At 45.1% G+C, this 19,698-nt stretch overlaps 1 protein-coding gene across 2 annotated transcripts in view; it reads right to left on the bottom strand.

Annotated features, from left to right (window-relative positions):
• Nucleotides 1-19,431, bottom strand: part of LOC124285136 — a 28,011-nt gene extending 8,580 nt beyond the window's left edge. Inside the window, exons 1-12 of one of the 2 annotated variants that reach the window (XM_046721299.1) lie at nucleotides 19,113-19,431; nucleotides 11,772-11,807; nucleotides 11,068-11,158; nucleotides 10,542-10,615; nucleotides 8,966-8,986; nucleotides 7,286-7,315; nucleotides 7,010-7,054; nucleotides 6,412-6,444; nucleotides 5,335-5,422; nucleotides 4,540-4,688; nucleotides 2,653-3,294; nucleotides 372-462 (exon numbers count right to left, since the gene is read on the bottom strand). In XM_046721299.1, the coding sequence (XP_046577255.1) occupies nucleotides 372-462; nucleotides 2,653-3,294; nucleotides 4,540-4,688; nucleotides 5,335-5,422; nucleotides 6,412-6,444; nucleotides 7,010-7,054; nucleotides 7,286-7,315; nucleotides 8,966-8,986; nucleotides 10,542-10,615; nucleotides 11,068-11,158; nucleotides 11,772-11,807; nucleotides 19,113-19,152 (1,340 nt within the window). In that variant the 5' untranslated portion in view covers nucleotides 19,153-19,431. The remainder of the gene's footprint in view (nucleotides 1-371; nucleotides 463-2,652; nucleotides 3,295-4,539; nucleotides 4,689-5,334; nucleotides 5,423-6,411; nucleotides 6,445-7,009; nucleotides 7,055-7,285; nucleotides 7,316-8,965; nucleotides 8,987-10,541; nucleotides 10,616-11,067; nucleotides 11,159-11,771; nucleotides 11,808-19,112) is intronic. The other variant, XM_046721300.1, reaches the window with a different exon arrangement.
• Nucleotides 19,432-19,698: the final 267 nt, after the last annotated feature.

Consider the following 19,698-nt stretch of genomic DNA (forward strand, 5'->3'; position numbering starts at 1 on the left):
TTAGAATGAACCTTTAGTAACCCATGCTTGTCGTAAGAGGCGACTAACGGGATCGGGTGGTCAGACTAGCTGGCAAGGTTGACACATGTCATCGGTTCCCAATTGCGCAGATCACTGGATTGTCTGGTCCAGACTTGATTATTTACAGACCGCCGCCATATACTAGTAGCTGAACTATTGCTGAGTGCGGCGTAAAACTAAACTCACTCACTCTTACAACAATCATAGGCAGCTGAAGACGAACTCTGTCCTTCGTGGTTTCCACGGTAGGAACTAACTTTGGCCTTGCAAGACATGGCTATTTCAATCTTGGCACCCATACTGCATGGTGGTGAATCATGGGGTGTGGCAGTTGAATGCCTGATACATACATGCAGGTTGCCCCCGGGATGTGGCAGGTCTGGTTGGCGCAGGGGTGGGAGGAACATATCGCCGGGGACGTACCCGCGGGGCAGGTTTCAGCTGAAACAACATATACGGGTTAGTACATACCGTGTATTGAATGTATAACATTCCTATACGCCACTTTTTGAGCGGTGGGGTAGCCCAGTGGTTAAATCGTTTGCTTATCACGTCGAAGACTCGGGCTCGATTCCCCACATGGGTACAATGTGTGAAGCCCATTTCTGGTGTACCCCTCCGTGATATTACTGAAATATTGCTAAAGTATATTGTAGAAAAAGTTGCTTACTCCTTTACAACTTCAAAGAGTAATTCAGAATTGATAGTTGTTTCGAAATATTAACAATATATGCACACACAGGTTCTCATAAACAGGCATTGACATTTATACTGTTTTTAACATTCTAATATGTTCGGGTGTAAGCCTCTTCAACGCGGCTTTGAACAGACCTCATGTGACTGTTTAATGTTGGAGGAAATCCCGAAGTACTCACATTTACAACTTTTGTCAAAACCCATGAGAACAGGTGCGTGTTGACAAACCTACTGGCATTATGAGGTGAGGTAGTGAGTTTATATCTCCCGACTGTACACACGGTGTATGGTGGGGGCGGGACATGAATACTGAGTGTTGGGAGTTTATATCTCCCGACTGTACACACGGTGTCTGGTGGGCGGGGCATGAATACTGAGTGTAGGGAGTTTATATCTCCCGACTGTACACACGGTGTATGGTGGGGGGGACATGAATACTGAGTGTAGGGAGTTTATATCTCCCGACTGTACAAACGGTGTCTGGTGGGCGGGGCATGAATACTGAGTGTAGGAGTTTATATCTCCCGACTGTACACACGGTGTATGGTGGGGGGGACATGAATACTGAGGGTAGGGAGTTTATATCTCCCGACTGTACACACGGTGTCTGGTGGGCGCAGGACATGAATACTGAGTGTAGGGAGTTTATATCTCCCGACTGTACACACGGTGTATGGTGGGGGGGACATGAATACTGAGTGTAGGGAGTTTATATCTCCCGACTGTACACACGGTGTCTGGTGGGCGGGGCATGAATACTGAGTGTAGGGAGTTTATATCTCCCGACTGTACACACGGTGTATGGTGGGGGACATGAATACTGAGGGTAGGGAGTTTATATCTCCCGACTGTACACACACGGTGTCTGGTGGGCGGGGCATGAATACTGAGTGTAGGGAGTTTATATCTCCCGACTGTACACACGGTGTATGGTGGGGGGACATGAATACTGAGGGTAGGAGTTTATATCTCCCGACTGTACACCACCACGGTGTCTGGTGGGCGGGGCATGAATACTGAGTGTAGGGAGTTTATATCTCCGACTGTACACACGGTGTATGGTGGGGGACATGAATACTGAGGTAGGAGTTTATATCTCCCGACTGTACACACGGTGTCTGGTGGGCGGGGCATGAATACTGAGGGTAGGGAGTTTATATCTCCCGACTGTACACACGGTGTCTGGTGGGCGGGGCATGAATACTGAGTGTAGGGGTTTATATCTCCCGACTGTACACACGGTGTATGGTGGAGGGACATGAATACTGAGGGTAGGGAGTTTATATCTCCCGACTGTACACACGGTGTCTGGTGGGCGGGGCATGAATACTGAATGTAGGAGTAATACTGAGGGTATGGAGTTTATATCTCCCGACTGTACACACGGTGTCTGGTGGGGCGGACATGAATACTGAGCGTATGGAGTTTATATCTCCCGACTGTACACACGGTGTATGGTGGGGGCAGGACATGAATACTGAGTGTAGGGAGTTTATATCTCCCGACTGTACACACGGTGTATGGTGGGGGCAGGACATGAATACTGAGTGTAGGGAGTTTATATCTCCCGACTGTACACACGGTGTATGGTGGGGGCAGGACATGAATACTGAGTGTAGGGAGTTTATATCTCCCGACTGTACACACGGTGTATGGTGGGGGCAGGACATGAATACTGAGTGTAGGGAGTTTATATACGAATGGACATAATTGGACCAAAGGTAAGAACAAGGGACGTAACTTTGCATTATGAATCCGGTTCCTCCAAGAATTTAGACAGATTGAATATGAGAAAAAATAATATATTTCATAAGAAGTTCATTGTTAATGTGTGTGCCAGTCAGAAAGGAATTATGTAAGGTGATTTGTAGAAAACAACTTTTAATTTTTTAAAAACATTTAAAACGGTAATATTTTAAAATAAGTTGTGGATACCTGTGGTTGGGACGAACAGTCCTCTTTGACTCGGCAAAGGTCCAAGAGACGTCCTCACAACACCGCTCTGTCCACCAGCGGGAACCAGTGTGCTGCCTGTGGCGCCGGATCTGGCTCTCCAGGCCGCTAGGTTATTCTGACCTTGACCTTGTCTCGCCTGCCATGCTGTACCAGCGGTGGTGGTGAACGAGGAAGGAGGGACGACCCCAGAACCTCTGCTGAACGACTCCTGTCCAGTCTGGCCCTGAGATCCGAAATTGTTCTGTGCTCTGTCCATGGAATTGGTCGGAAGTGGGCCGCCAGGTTGCGATGCTGAGGATACCTGTGGGGCAGTGTTCTCATCGGGAAAGAGGGCTCCAAGTCCGAACACATTCTGTTGCAGTGCTAGGGCGGCGTCACCACGAGACTGGGACCGAGAGTTCTGTGGGACGGTGCTCTGACTGGACACACTACTAGCGAAAACTCGGGGACCGGTAGCAACACTGCGTGGGGTAACTTGAGTGATACGGGTACCGTCAGTCCATGGTGACGGTGGTTGGGTGAGGCTTGGAGAAGGCTGTAGAACCTGGGGGCCTGTCCACCCAGGGGCGGGGCCTGGTACCTGGGTGAAGGGATCAGGGCCTGCAGGGATGATCGGGGGAGCTGAAATCAGCATATTGAGAACAGGATTGTCAGTGACACATGTTTGTGTTGTTGAAAAGGACGAATGCACGTGTTTGGTTTTCGTTAAGGACGATGCACGTGTTTTTGTTGTCATTGAGGACGGTGCACGTTTTTATGTTGTAACTGAGGACAGTGCACGTGTACTTGTTGTCACTGAGGACGGTGCACATGTGTATGTTGTTACTCTGGACGGTGCACGGGTATGTGTGGTCACTGAGGACGGTGTGTGTGTTTATGTTGTCACTGTGGACGGGGCGCGTGTTTATGTTGTCACCGACGGTGCGCGTGTTTATGTTGTCACTGTGGACGGGGCGCGTGTTTATGTTGTCACCATAGACGGGGCGCGTGTTTATGTTGTCACTGTGGACGGTGCGCGTGTTGATGTTGTCACCATAGACGGTGCGCGTGTTGATGTTGTCACTGAGGACGGTGTGTGTGTTGATGTTGTCACTGTGGACGGTGCGCGTGTTTATGTTGTCACTGAGGACAGATGCACATATATAGCACGTCTCTAACGTAGAACACCGTATGCACTTACGTTGTCTCTAGCGGGGAGCACCGTATCTACTTACGTTGTCTCTAGCGGGAGCACCGTATCTACTTACGTTGTCTCTAGCGGGGAGCACCGTATCTACTTACGTTGTGTCTCTAGCGGGGAGCACCGTATCTACTTACCTTGTCTCTAGCGGGGAGCACCGTATCTACTTACCTTGTCTCTAGCGCGGAGCACCATATCTACTTACGTTGTCTCTAGCGCGGAGCACCATATCTACTTACGTTGTCTCTAGCGGGGAGCACCGTATCTACTTACCTTGTCTCTAGCGCGGAGCACCATATCTACTTACGGTGTCTCTAGCGGGAGCACCGTATCTACTTACCTTGTCTCTAGCGGGGATCACCGTATCTACTTACGTTGTCTCTAGCGCGGAGCACCGTATCTACTTACCTTGTCTCTAGCGGGAAGCACCGTATCTACTTACCTTGTCTCTAGCGGGGAGCACTGTATCTACTTACCTTGTCTCTAGCGCGGAGCACCGTATCTACTTACCTTGTCTCTAGCGCGGAGCACCATATCTACTTACGTTGTCTCTAGCGGGGATCACCGTATCTACTTACGTTGTCTCAAGCGGAGAGCACCGTATCTACTTACGTTGTCTCTAGCGCGGAGCACCATATCTACTTACGTTGTCTCTAGCGGGGAGCACCGTATAGAAGTCTACTTACGTTGTCGACCCTTGCTATTGGTGTAGGCGCTCCTGTCCTTCACCATGACGGACGCTGGGTCAATGAGTTCCGGGAAACTGGTCCGTCCGCACTGTACTCGCATGCCTTCCCTGAAGAATTCGGCCATGCAACCTCCACAGTAGTTGGGTCTGCAGAGGGGAAAATATCCTGACACTTGGCGTAGCGTAACAAATAGAAGTGTATCTGATGTACGTATGCCGAACAGTATTTCAGTTACTTCACATCACGTCAGCTTTATGTGAGAAGAAAACCCACAGCCGATCTTAGAGGTGTAACACTCTCATAACACTGGCTGCCATTGGTTTGATATTCCCAGAACAATTATTGGGCTTATGGGAGGTGATTGTGATGAGCATATTCAGACTGTGGAGCCCGTTTGGCGCAGATTTGTCAAGAAACATACTCAGGCAAAAAATTGGATTCTAATCCTTCATCATCAGTTCCGAACACGTGTAAGGGACGCAACTCTGCATAGCTAATTGCAGCCTCGTGAATTACTCATGTTCACTATTATTATATCATAATTACAGAAATAGTATCATCACCGTCATCACCACCACCATGATCAGCAGCAGCAGCAGAATCGCCATCATCACCATGAGGGGGTGGTGAGGTAGCCTAGTGGTACCGAAGACCCTGGTTCAATTCCCCACATGTGTGAAGTCAATGTGTGAAGCCCATTTCTGGTGTCCCCCGCCGTGAAATTGCTGGAATAGTGCTAAAAGCGGCGTAAAACCATACTCACTTACTCACTCTTCACGACGACAGACGTACCTGCACACAGCATCCGGCATGCTCCTGCAAGATGTCCGCATGCATGGGTCGTCACGACACCGCACATGCATCACTTCCGGTGGACAGTCTGGAATAGCAAATGACATCGGACATTATTGGTTGTAGGAAGCAACATAAACACGTGTTTCAGAAGGTCTATACTCCACGTGGGTGGTTCGGGCTCCACCGGCTTCATATAGAAAATACCTTAATATATGGTACTTGTTGTTTCCCTGACTGGAGCAGAAGCTGGTGTCTCTGAGTGGGCTACACAACTGGCATTAATTCAGACTACTAAAAGCAGACCAATACACGTGCAAGCACGTGGCTATGTTGCAGAAATAATCTTGAAGGCGATGTTTAACTGTATTACACCTGGCCATACCTCACCTTACCTCGCCTCACTCACCTTACCTCACCCCAACTTTTCAGATATTCTGCCAGTAAAAGCTTTTCTATCATATTATGTATACCAGTAATAATGGTTTTTCATCCAACACAGTGACACACACACACACCCACCCCTCTCAAATTAAAAATTGAAGGGGTGACAACCATGTGGCATGAGTATATATGTATTTACAAAGTATTTTGGCCTATCTATCTTCGAATCTCAATAACAAGCTGAGACGGTGGGGTATCCCAGTTCGTTCGCTCGTCACGCCGAAGACCTGGGTACAATGTGCGAAACACATTTCTGGTGTCCCCCGCCCTGATATTGCTGGAATATTGCTAAAAGCGGCGTAAAACTAGACTCGCTCACTCAGTCAATGACAAGCTACCATGGTTCCAGTTATTAACCTTGATGTACAAGAGTGGCAACGCTTCCCATAATATCTTCGAAAATGCCTGGAAGCTTTAATCCGTTCGGAGACAGGGATTTCAGGCTAAACATCAAACCCTGATATGTTGACCGTTATGTATTGTCTACACAAGAAGAATTATCAGTTTTGTAAGAATCTACATATGTTTAATGATTCAAACAGATGTTGCTACTTTTGTGCATGTTACATGACTGGTAATATGAAGTATTTACATTCGTTCAGTCTGTATGCACAACAAAATCAAAGCCCTTACCATTCTGTGGCAGCTGTCTCCGTTCTGGCACAACTGATAACAAAACAAATCAAAAGTCAGTCAACTATATTTTTTAAAAACTTCAAGTAAACGTTTAACGTCTCATTCAACATTTGGTCTTCTATCGGACAAGGGCTATATAATCGAACCTGGACTAGACAATCCAGTGATTGGTGTTGCCAGATTCGATCCATGTCTTCGGGTATAAGGACATGCAGTCACTGACGTTGACCACCTGTTGGTTTAAGTCGACCATCTTTATGTCACTGGGGATCTTTCTGTTTTGTCCACTGTCGACGGGTTGTGACCATTTCCGTGTGATTGCTTCAATACAAGACACTTCTCTCTTGTCGAGATCGCGATTTTACCTCATTGATAGTAATTAAACCCTTTGGAAAATCAAAAAGGTGCGCTGTGTCCAGTGTTGGTCCAGTGTTGGCCGGCTAACAGGGATCTGCACCTGCCTGATTGTGGCCATCATACTCTGAGGACTTTAGACCTTTCATCGCTTTGTCACTCATCAGTTTTTAAACTCATCTCACTCACTCTGCTAATGCACATCTCACTCACTCTGCCAATGCACATCGAAAGAACTTACCTCGTTGCACAACGGGTGTTGATGGTGCCACTCTTACAGCGGGAGCTGACAACATAAGATGTTAACATATAGAGTTGGTCAGAGCATATCATGGCAACAATAATATCATAACAACAATGGTTTGATGAAGCAGAAAGAACTACCCCGATAACGCTGCATGGGACCACTAGTACAACCTGTTGCCGTTGTGTTTGCCGTTGTATCGTGCAGCAACCCGTGTATGTCCACACACCAAGACACATTCGTTCTTAAGTTCATAAAGAAAGTTTTACTAACCGGGTAATCTTGATGACGCCACTGCGACTTCTGAAAGGACAATGGAAACAGGTGAGTTTGTGTCATGTCCGTTATTGAAGGGACACTAGAGTCTGGCAGCCCCAACAAATTGGATCGAAGCAGATGAAGGCAAATTATCGAAGTTGACGACTCTGATGCTGGCTGATTGTTGATTATATAATTATTGATCAGCTGATAACGATTGCCATGACTGCACTAAAAGAATGTCTCAGTTTCATTCAGGGCAACCACAACGCCATCTGGACCTAAATCGGAAGTTTGCACCTTACGCTAGAGTAATCTCCCTTGCCTTCACATTAGCAATATGTTGCATTTATGTATAACACTGGCTAGGTGCATTACGAAGAATACCACTTTATGTATAACAACCTTTTGTTTAAAGAATGGTGATACTTTTATCACTTGCTGGAAAACGACATTAGAATCTATGTCGCCTTTTACAAAAAAAGAATTTGTATATCGATAAAAAGCACCATCATTCTTCATCACCACAAATTCTAAAATGCCCATCAAAGAAAAAGGTTGTATTTATTGTACAGAACGACTTTCCTTGCACGGCTATCAAGCAAAACGTGACTCCAAGCAGGCGGTGAGAAGCTGATATGCTTCGTATGTAGTAACAAGCAGCAAATTACCATTAACAACAACAGGTAACTGATAACAAGTAGCACGCAGTTGGGTGAGACCAGGCGGAGAGTAAGAAGAAAAATTAGCACAAGTCTTGAAGCTGACAAATAGGAAGCAATAAATTGTAAACAAGCAGAATGGACGCTCATTGAACTGATTGAAACTCTCGCTTGATTCGCTTCGTATGTAATCCCCTTGATATCTGTTGATCACAGTTTTGTGATTATAGGTAAAAACGGTGCCTCCCAAGAGTTTTCTCTCAGTTGTTGTTGGAATTTGGGTTATGACCATCCGATTATTGCTGCCTCCCCATCCATCAGCAACTGCCACAAACCCCATCAAACAGTGGGGTGTAGGTGGATGATTTGGGAATTGTTGGAAGGTGTCATTGCTGTTGATGGAGGGTATCAGGTTGTTCATACAATGATACAACCACCATTTCATATTAACACTTCACGTGGAGAGAAACCCTTGTGCTGCTTTGTCCGGTTTAACGAGGTTCTGGATTACGGGTATACGATCTATATACACTTCAGATTTCCCCGGTACTCTTCCTGACTGTCTGGTTGGGTTTTTGTTGATGTTGTTTTGTTTTTTTTGTTGAACGCTGCACTCAGCAATATTCCAGCAATATGGCGACGGTCTGTAAATAATCGAGTCTGGACCAGGCGATCCAGTGATCAACGGCATGAGTATCGATCGACGCAATTGGGAATAGATGACATGTGTCAACCAAGTCAGCGAGCCCGACTACCCGATCCTGTTAGTCGCTTCTTGCAAGGGTTGCTGAAGATCAATTCTAACCCGGATCTTCACGGGTGTAGACAAGCATGGGTTGCTGAAGATCAATTCTGACACGGATCTGCACGGGCTTATTTTTCCTAAAAGAGTGTTTCTTGATCAACGGGGTTTGCACCGAGGTGGTCGCTAAGAAGGGCTTCTGGATTAACGAGTCTGCAGTGTATGGCAGGTATTTGTCTGAAATGTCCCTAAAGCATTGATGAAATAGGCAAGCAAGGCCTGACAGCTTACCATGTCCAAGTCTGATTCGCGCTGTGAGAAAAACAATAACACGAATCAGTTGAATTTCTTTTTCAGTTAAAGTTTCTACAACAGGAATAATTGTAAAATATGTTTTGAAATAGTTTTTTTTTGTTTTGATTCTTGTTAAACGCCTTGCTCAAGTTTATGACGGCGGACTGTAAATAATCGAGCGTGGACCAATGATCAATGTCATGAGCATCGACCCACACAGTGTAACACGATGACATGAGCATCGATCAACCCAGTGGAACACGATGACAGGCATCATCCATCCAGCGAGATATTGAGTGAGTGAGTGAGTTTAGTTTTACGCCGCACTCAACAATATTCCAGCTATATGGCGGATCTATTGAAGGAAGGTTGGCTGGTTGATGAGTTATTTAACGCCGCACTCGGCAATATTCCAGCTATATGGCGGATCTATTGAAGGAAGGTTGGTTGGTTGATGAGTTATTTAACGCCGCACTCGGCAATATTCCAGCTATATGGCGGATCTATTGAAGGAAGGTTGGTTGGTTGATGAGTTATTTAACGCCGCACTCGGCAATATTCCAGCTATATGGCGGATCTATTGAAGGAAGGTTGGTTGGTTGATGAGTTATTTAACGCCGCACTCGGCAATATTCCAGCTATATGGCGGATCTATTGAAGGAAGGTTGGTTGGTTGATTAGTTATTTAACGCCGCACTCGGCAATATTCCAGCTATATGGCGGATCTATTGAAGGAAGGTTGGTTGGTTGATGAGTTATTTAACGCCGCACTCGGCAATATTCCAGCTATATGGCGGATCTATTGAAGGAAGGTTGGTTGGTTGATTAGTTATTTAACGCCGCACTCGGCAATATTCCAGCTATATGGCGGATCTATTGAAGGAAGGTTGGTTGGTTGATGAGTTATTTAACGCCGCACTCGGCAATATTCCAGCTATATGGCGGATCTATTGAAGGAAGGTTGGTTGGTTGATTAGTTATTTAACGCCGCACTCGGCAATATTCCAGCTATATGGCGGATCTATTGAAGGAAGGTTGGTTGGTTGATGAGTTATTTAACGCCGCACTCGGCAATATTCCAGCTATATGGCGGATCTATTGAAGGAAGGTTGGTTGGTTGATGAGTTATTTAACGCCGCACTCGGCAATATTCCAGCTATATGGCGGATCTATTGAAGGAAGGTTGGTTGGTTGGTTGATGAGTTATTTAACGCCGCACTCGGCAATATTCCAGCTATTCCAGCTATATGGCGGATCTATTGAAGGAAGGTTGGTTGGTTGATGAGTTATTTAACGCCGCACTCGGCAATATTCCAGCTATATGGCGGATCTATTGAAGGAAGGTTGGTTGGTTGATGAGTTATTTAACGCCGCACTCGGCAATATTCCAGCTATATGGCGGATCTATTGAAGGAAGGTTGGTTGGTTGATGAGTTATTTAACGCCGCATTCAGCAATATTCCAGCTACATGGCGGCGGTCTGTAAATAATCTTGTCTGGACCGGACAAGCCAGTTATTATCAACCTGTTGAAGGAATGGAATAGGGTGTTGACAAAGTCGTTAATGCCTTACGTGGACCGTTACAGTTGACTTGACCGAAGCTGGTGTGCCATACAGCCCGACATCCGCATCGCAGGTATAGCAGACTGAAAGTGGAAACACGTGGGTGAGTGAGGGAGTCTGTGAGGCGGTCATAGTCATAGGCTGTGTAATATAAATCACAGCTTGCATGCGTTTGAGTGAGTGAGTGAGTGAGTTTTACGCCTCTTTCAGCAATATTCCAGCAATAACGCGGCCGAAGTCACCAGAAATGGGCTTTATACGTTGTGTCAATGCTGGGAATCGAACCCGGGTCTTTGGCGTGACAGGCAAACGCTTTAGCCACCGTATACACCATCGCCCCATTTTGAGTTTGAACACGCTTTGTGTAGGCATATTTATTTACCTCCAGATGTTCTTGATTCACCCAAAGTATCATGCATAGCTTGTTTATACTATAATCATTGATTCAAGCAAAGCGGACCTACATCTCCTCCCTCACCCGTGAGATAACTGATGTTCAAGAACGGTAACTGATGTTCAAGAACGGTAACTCTACCTGCATCTGGCTTGGGGATACAGCGGACACACAGATGACCTGCACGGGTTGAACCAACAGGTGATGATGTCAACAAACGTGCAGCGGGTTCCTGTAACAAGTGGCAATATCATGACGTGAAGACGTTTTGACGATAGGTAAAGATACCGTAACTAAACGTGAGGACTGACTGACTGAGTTTGGTTTTACGCCGCTTTTAGCAATATTCCAGCAACATCACGGCGGGGTACATCAGAAATGGGCTTCACACGTTGCCCATTCGAGATTCGAACCCTTGTCTTCGGCGTGACGAGCCAACGCTTTACCCATTAGGCTACCCCACCGCCCCAAAGGTGAAGACAGTGATTGTAGGTGAATATATTGTAATTAAAGGTGACTGACTGAGTTTTGGTTTTACGCCGCTTTTAGCAATATTCCAGCAACATCACGGCGGTAATTAAAGATGAAGACATTGTGACAATAGGTAAAGACATCGTGACAATAGTGAAGACATTGGACAATAGGTGAATACAATGTGAATACAATGTGCACACACGCGCACACCGACACACACAGACGCACGCACACACACACACACACAGACCCAAACACACGGATCGTGGGGACGGGGTAGGAGTATCAGGGGTTACACATAGCAGTATATTTGTCTAGAGATATGTAAACATTGCATCCGTGATCGGGAAACGTCACATCAAATTACTTACTTTCTGACAGGAAAGCTGTGGTAGTTTGTGTGATGCCTGCAACATAACAAGAAAAGACTGTATTGATGGGCAACTTGGTACTCTGCGGGACATTTCGCCAGCACGGTCCTGACACTTGCACTATTTTTCCAAAATCGTGTCAATCGCATTGGTGTCAAAAGCTACAGTGAATTCAAAGATATAAATAGTTTCATTTAATGTTTTTTTTAAAAAGGACATGGTCAGGCGTGTTGGTCTGGCTGTATACAAGCCAGTTCCAAAGAATTCCAATCCTTTCCGTTCCCAAGCCACAAACACGGCGAAGACAGTGACAACATCGTCGATACTGTGTTTGTACCAAGTCCGGGCATCCACGGGCAAGAAGTTGGACAGTCTCATTACATTCATTACATAATCTACATTTCACATGTACATTTTGATACTAAATTACATATTGACGGGTGCCTTCTTATTTACTTTTTAGTCCAGCTCACTTCATTCAAGTGAAGGACTCGGCATGGTGGCTTTCCTCCACCCACTGCACATAAATACAATGTGCTGGGTATGCGCCAGTTTCACGTGGATCTCGTTGACACTCAATTCTGTACAGAGCTGTTAGTAGAATCTACATTGACATTAGGATCATATCCTACACCCAGGGTTCATCAGAGTAATAAATATGTACCAAAGTGCACAAAACTATTTTGAGTTATGCCTTTGTGTTCCCCGGTTTCAGATGTACTGTTGACACCACAATTGCTCGTGTTTGTGAGTGACTGTCTGGTTGGGTTTTTGTTGATGTTGTTTTTGTTTTTTTTGTTGAACGCCGCACTCAGCAATATTCCAGCTATATGGCGGCGATCTGTAAATAATCCAGTCTGGACCAGACAATCCAGTGATCAACAGCATGAACATCGATCTGCGCAATTGGGAACCGATGACATGTGTCAACCAAGTCAGCGAGCCTGCAATTGTTCGTGTTTGTGACGGGTATAGTCAGATGTACAGGTAACACCACAACTACACGTGTTTGTGACGGGTATAGTCAGGTGTACAGTTGACACCACAACTACACGTGTTTGTGACGGGTATAGTCAGGTGTACAGTTGACACCACAACTACACGTGTTTGTGACGGGTATAGTCAGGTGTACAGTTGACACCACAACTACACGTGTTTGTGACGGGTATAGTCAGGTGTACAGTTGACACCACAACTACACGTGTTTGTGACGGGTATAGTCAGGTGTACAGTTGACACCACAACTACACGTGTTTGTGACGGGTATAGTCAGGTGTACAGTTGACACCACAACTACACGTGTTTGTGACGGGTATAGTCAGGTGTACAGTTGACACCAGTATTACACGTGTTTGTTACGAGTATAGTCAGGTGTACAGGTAACACCACAACTACACGTGTTTGTGACGGGTATAGTCAGGTGTACAGTTGACACCACAACTACACGTGTTTGTGACGGGTATAGTCAGGTGTACAGTTGACACCAGTATTACACGTGTTTGTGACGGGTATAGTCAGGTGTACAGTTGACACCAGTATTACACGTGTTTGTGACGGGTATAGTCAGATGTACAGGTAACACCACAACTACACGTGTTTGTGACGGGTATAGTCAGGTGTACAGTTGACACCAGTATTACACGTGTTTGTGACGGGTATAATCAGATGTACAGGTAACACCACAACTACACGTGTTTGTGACGGGTATAGTCAGGTGTACAGTTGACACCACAACTACACGTGTTTGTGACGGGTATAGTCAGGTGTACAGTTGACACCAGTATTACACGTGTTTGTGACGAGTATAGTCAGATGTACAGGTAACACCACAACTACACGTGTTTGTGACGGGTATAGTCAGGTGTACAGTTGACACCAGTATTACACGTGTTTGTGACGGGTATAATCAGATGTACAGGTAACACCACAACTACACGTGTTTGTGACGGGTATAGTCAGGTGTACAGTTGACACCACAACTACACGTGTTTGTGACGGGTGTAGTCAGGTGTACAGTTGACACCAGTATTACACGTGTTTGTGACGGGTATAGTCAAATGTACAGTTGACACCAGTATTACACGTGTTTGGTACGAGTATAGTCAGATGTACAGGTAACACCACAACTACACGTGTTTGTGACGAGTATAGTCAGGTGTACAGTTGACACCAGTATTACACGTGTTTGGTACGAGTATAGTCAGATGTACAGGTAACACCACAACTACACGTGTTTGTGACGAGTATAGTCAGGTGTACAGTTGACACCAGTATTACACGTGTTTGTGACGGGTATAACCGTAATTGTAATGGCGACTCTGATTTTGAAGATATTTCTGATGCATATGGGTTTTGTCACTCTTTACTTTATCCATGTTCTGTAAATGGCGCCAGCTAATGGCGGGGTAGGATAGTCTACTCCTCTCTGAAAGCGTGGGACTATTTTAGTTATCCATTGACACAACTGGCTATTCTCGACTTGAGACTGTGTAACTGAACGTTCATTGTGCGTGTTATGTTAGTCATCATAGAGGCAGTATGTTTATTGGAATATGTCCCTCACATGTCGTAACGATGTCCTCTGTCAGTAGTCTGTTTGATGAGGCTGGTGATTGATCGCCTGTCCCCTACTGATCTATTGGTGAACAGGGCGGGGTGTGGATGCTCGTTATAGCATTGCTGAGATGAACAATCAGGTCACGTGACAGCACTTCCAGAATGACATTGCGCTTTTGAAAAGTCACATTAAAACTTTTACAGTGGATGTGAATAGCAGCAAGGTTTCTGGTTCAGTGCTTGTCAAGGCCAACGTAAAATCTTGAATACACAAAACCATTTACAAAGCGTTCATACGTAACACGTGTTATATGTGGGATTACTTTCTCTGTAAAGTTCAGTTGTAAGTCACATCCGGGATTCAGCACACAAAATCAGCCATCTAACCCACTCAGCTATCTAAACCTCTCAGTCATCTAACCCTCTCAGCCATCTGACCCTCTCAGCCATCTAACCCTCTCAACCATCTAACCCTCTCAGCCATCTGACCCTCCCAGCCATCTAACCCCTCTCAGCAATCTAACTCACTCAGCCATCTGCCCTCTCAGCCATCTAACCCTCTCAACCATCTAACCCTCTCAGCCATCTGACCCTCTCAGCTATCTAACCCTCTCAGCCATCTAACCTCTCAGCCATCTAAACCTCTGAGCCATCTAACCCACTCAGCCATCTGCCCTCTCAGCCATCTAACCTCTCAGCCATCTAAACCTCTGAGCCCTCTAACCCACTCAGCCATCTGACCCTCACAGCCAAAGTAGGCTTCCACTGAGTGGGTTAGATGTGTGTGCTGGCGATTAGGTTCAAGAGAGTGTGGCCTCGAATCCTGGATGGGACTTAACCAAACAAAAGTAGTAGAATCTGTACTTTACTGAGAAAGCGTCATCCAGAATATAACACCTGTGTAAAATCAGATTGAGCTTTTGGTAAAAGCCGTGAACCTAAGCTTGATAAATGGATCGAAGAAGCTATATATCGGTAAAAACCTAAACACATGACAGACGGACGCACAGACAGACAGACCGTCCGATCCCTATTTCGGTGGTCTTACGGCTAGTATGAGGACTTCTTCATGCCTGGTTTCATGGTGTTTTTATGTGCATATGGTCACGGGTCATACATGTACAAAGGAGTAACTATACAATAGGTTCATCGTTCTTCACAATGACTTGACTCAAGACGCCACCTGGCGGCCCTGTGTTGTTGACTTCTTGCTAATTAATCACGGTCTGTGAGACACTGTATCCGTTACCGCAGCCCGAGGCAAGGAGAGTAGGTAACAGGCCAACAAAGCATGGCGTGATACTCATCCTTACGTCCTACCTGGAAGTCGGTCATGCGCGGAACATACTTCCGGTTATCTGGCTCGGAAGATAAATGGCATGTTTTCTTCAAGCGGAAACGTCACTGCTGAGATATGGGAGGTCGTAAAAGTCATATTTCTACATCGTAATACTTTTCACCCGGTCAGTGTGTGAGAATAGGCTTCAAAAAGTGATACGAGCGGCTTTGTGGTTATCTGTCTTTCATGTTTTATTCTGAATCTAAATATTGTTCACAGTTGAAGGCTAGCTTCGCAGACAATCGTTAAGCTGCCGTACAATCTGTCGGACGTTGTCGCAGACTGTGGTTCCGGAGCTGGGGATGATGACGTGGAGGAGGACGAGGGAGCAGGATCCACGAAGATTTTCAACCAGCACCATCTGTCGGCGACTATCCGCGACGGCCAAGTATACGTATTTTGTCAGCGTCGGAATGACACCAGTAACTTCATCTCCTTCTTGGATATAGCGCACGAGTTTCCACGAGAGAGTCGTTTTTCACATGATTCAAGTTGGGGTCAGAGTGAGTGAGCTTGGATTTACGCCGCTTTTAGCAATATTCCAACAATATCTCGGCGAGGAACTCTAGAAGTGGGCTTCACACAACGTACCCATGTGGGGAATCGAACCCGGATTTCAGCGAGACGCTTTAACCACTAATCTACCCCACCGCCCCAGTTGGGATCAGAACAACGATCAAGGCCTGTGTAAACACCATCATTTAATACAGACATGACACACATCATTTGAGGATAAGGAGTTAATATGCAAACATGGCAATTATGCTCGTTTAAACGCACGTTTTGTGTTATGACAAGAGGAGAACACTTAGGTTAGTCAAGCCATGTTTAGGGTACATACGGTACAACCTGGCGCGACCTTGTGCGGCTTGGGCGCCCGTCTATGACAGTTATTAATGACTGGATGAAGAAGGCTTCGGAACATCCAAGCACTGACAAGGAGACAAGAGGCCTCTGTCACGTGAATGAGAAGGGTTACCGCACAATGGGTGTTTGTGACAATCTGTTCTTGTCATGGGTTTGATGACAAACGCCTTTAGTCTATGTATAATATTGTTTATCGCTTTGATTGATTAAGTAGACAGAAAATACTGAATGTTACATAATGATCCCTACATGTGGGACACACGCTATGCAATGTATAGTCAAAACAATTCGAATATAGCAACTTGTGATGACCACAAATGTAATCATGGTCGATGAATACAAATACCAGCATACATCCAAAACAAATCTCTGATAGAACGATTATGATGAGCAAGTGTTTATGAATCACTATCAAACGGTGATTATCCCAGATGTTCGGTGGGAGAAACACACGCAAAGGCTCGTCAATTGTACACCTGAAAACAACTCAAAAATGAAAACTGCATCGGACATCATTTGTGTCAATGACATCTCAAACTTGAAACTGTCCTCAACATGCCCAGAACTTTGAGAAACTCTACTGAGACATTGGATGTTGTACATTGATCGAACACCTTCTCAGCGAGTGTCGTATGGAGCTAATTGAAATCTCGATGAAAAGCCTTCTGGATTATATAACAAAAGCTGTGAACTGTAAACACCACAGGCCGGCGTCCCACCCCTTGTTGTATAGTCTTGGGTAGACGGGTGTCACTCTATGTATAGTGAGTGAGTGAGTTAGTTTTATACCGCACTCAGCAATATTCCAGCCATATGGCGGCGGTCTGTAAATTATCAAGTCTGGACCAGACAATTTACTGATAAACAGTATGATCATCGATCTACACAATTGGGATACGATGACCTGTGTTAACCATGCCAATGAGCCTGACCACCCGATCCCGTTAGTGGCCTCTTACAACAAGCATGGGTTTCCGAAGACGAATTCTAACCCGGATCTTCACGGGTCCTCTATGCATAGATCTAAGTAGGAAACACATGAAGCGGCTTCACAAGTCTCTTCTAATTTAAGTCAGTCAGGGAACTGCCATTACATCTTGGAATATATCTGTGAGTAAAATGAGGTCACACCAGACATTTTTGTTCCAATACACATTACATTGAGGTTTAGGCAACTATGATGGTCTCCGCATTAGAATATGTTCACATAAATCTATGCAGGGGTACTTCTTAGAAAAGGTCCCCATCAATCTATGCAGGAGTCCTTCTTAGAAGAGGTCCTTAGCAATCTATGCAAGTGTCCTTCTTAGAAGAGGTTCTCAGCAATCTATGAAGGTGTCCTTCTTGGAAGAGGTCCTGAGCAATCTATGAAGGTGTCCTTCGTAGAAGAGGTCCTTAGCAATCTATGCAGGTGTCCTTCTCAGGAGAGGTCCCCATCAATATATGAAGGTGTCCTTCTTGGAAGAGGTCCTGAGCAATCTATGAAGGTGTCCTTCGTAGAAGAGGTCCTCAGCAATCTATGCAGGTGTCCTTCGTAGAAGAGGTCCTGAGCAATCTATTCTGTTCTCCAAGGGAAAAATGTCCCAAGAGTGGTCAACTTGACGGGTCAAGTGGTCATTTTTGCTGCCTTGATTGACGATGTGTCGTGTCGACCGCGAGGAGCGTTGTTTATCATGAGTTTGTTTGGTCGATATTTGATTACAGCTTCCATCACATACCTGGAAATGTGGTGAGTGTGTTGCCAAACAACAAACAAACAACATCCCAGGTGTGTTAGTAAAACATTCACATTCACCAAAGAATCACCAGTGACAAAATGCTGATAGGAACAGGGTCATTGCAGCTGTGTTGCCCAGCATACAGCAGGAGGTTCTATCTGGCTATCTGGGCTTGGTATTCGTGGAATATTGTTGTGTGTGCACTGATTGGGGCCGTGGTTCACGACTCGTCAAGTGACATTGATGAACATACTGATGAACGATCGCTTGTATTTTTGTATTTTATTTTCGTATTTTATTTTTCTTTACTTCTTTTCGTTGCACTGACACACACGCTATCAATGTACTTTGAAAAATAGTCGAATATTCAACATTATATTTTCAGTAACATTTGACATTATTTAAAAAAATAGAATATATTCTTAAAACACGTGTATGTTGTATGTGAATCGTTTTAATGTTAAACATAATATGTTAGCTTTCGAAACACGTCATAACATTCTTGCCTTGTGTGCTTTTATTCCAGTGTTATTCAAATGGATTCAACACTACATATTATCAGTGATAATGCAAAGCAACTACGTTCTTACACCCGGCTTTCTCACACCCGGATTTCTCAGACACAGGGATATTATTAATTCTATAGTAGTGAAGTAATAAAGTTGACCGAAAGTTGTTAAAAACCCTGTAAATTTCGTCAACAAATTACACCATGTCACGATAGGACTCAACCGACATATGACACGGCCTTGACAGCACACAAGTCATCATCTCGACGACAACAACAATCTCTCAGACAAGTATGAACGCAGCCTTTACACCACACACGACACAACAACAATATAAATCCCGTCTACTCACATAGTAAAGCGAAAATCCTAATGGCGAGTGTCCACTTCATGATTATCCTGTAAATATAAGTCCTGGCTTCAGGAGAGTGTTCTGGGATAGTGTTGTCGGTTCAAGCAGCTGCCTTGTGAGCTTGTATTGAGCTTATGCTCTGGTGTTCCGTGGGAGATGTTCACAATACCTGCTTGCCGTGACGTATATAGGCCTTTGATAGATTGTAGGTGTCTAGCTCGCAGTCGATCACGATTGTGACGTATCGGTACGTCATGGACGAGGGGAGTGTTTCTGAAACAGTTTCCCAAATAGTCTGACATATATGTGACGGAAATTTTGTATTTGTGTATCTGAATAATACCCTTTTTCTTAATTTGACCTTGATTGTCAAACGACTGTCAGCGAAACCACTCGTGTGGTTGTGTAGTCTGCGTGATGGAGCATAATGGCAATATTAATGTCATGGTTCCACACTTCATCATATTTTATCATACTTTGTGGGTGTCGAAATTTTATAAAAAAAGATTAGTGATGTTAATTCAGTTTATGGGTGTTACGCTGGTTAGCTTCCACGCCGCCTTGACGATAGAGACCGAGTTATACC

Source organism: Haliotis rubra, unplaced genomic scaffold (assembly GCF_003918875.1).
Source record: "Haliotis rubra isolate DU_JTF1 unplaced genomic scaffold, ASM391887v1 Scf353, whole genome shotgun sequence".
NCBI lineage: Eukaryota > Metazoa > Mollusca > Gastropoda > Lepetellida > Haliotidae > Haliotis > Haliotis rubra.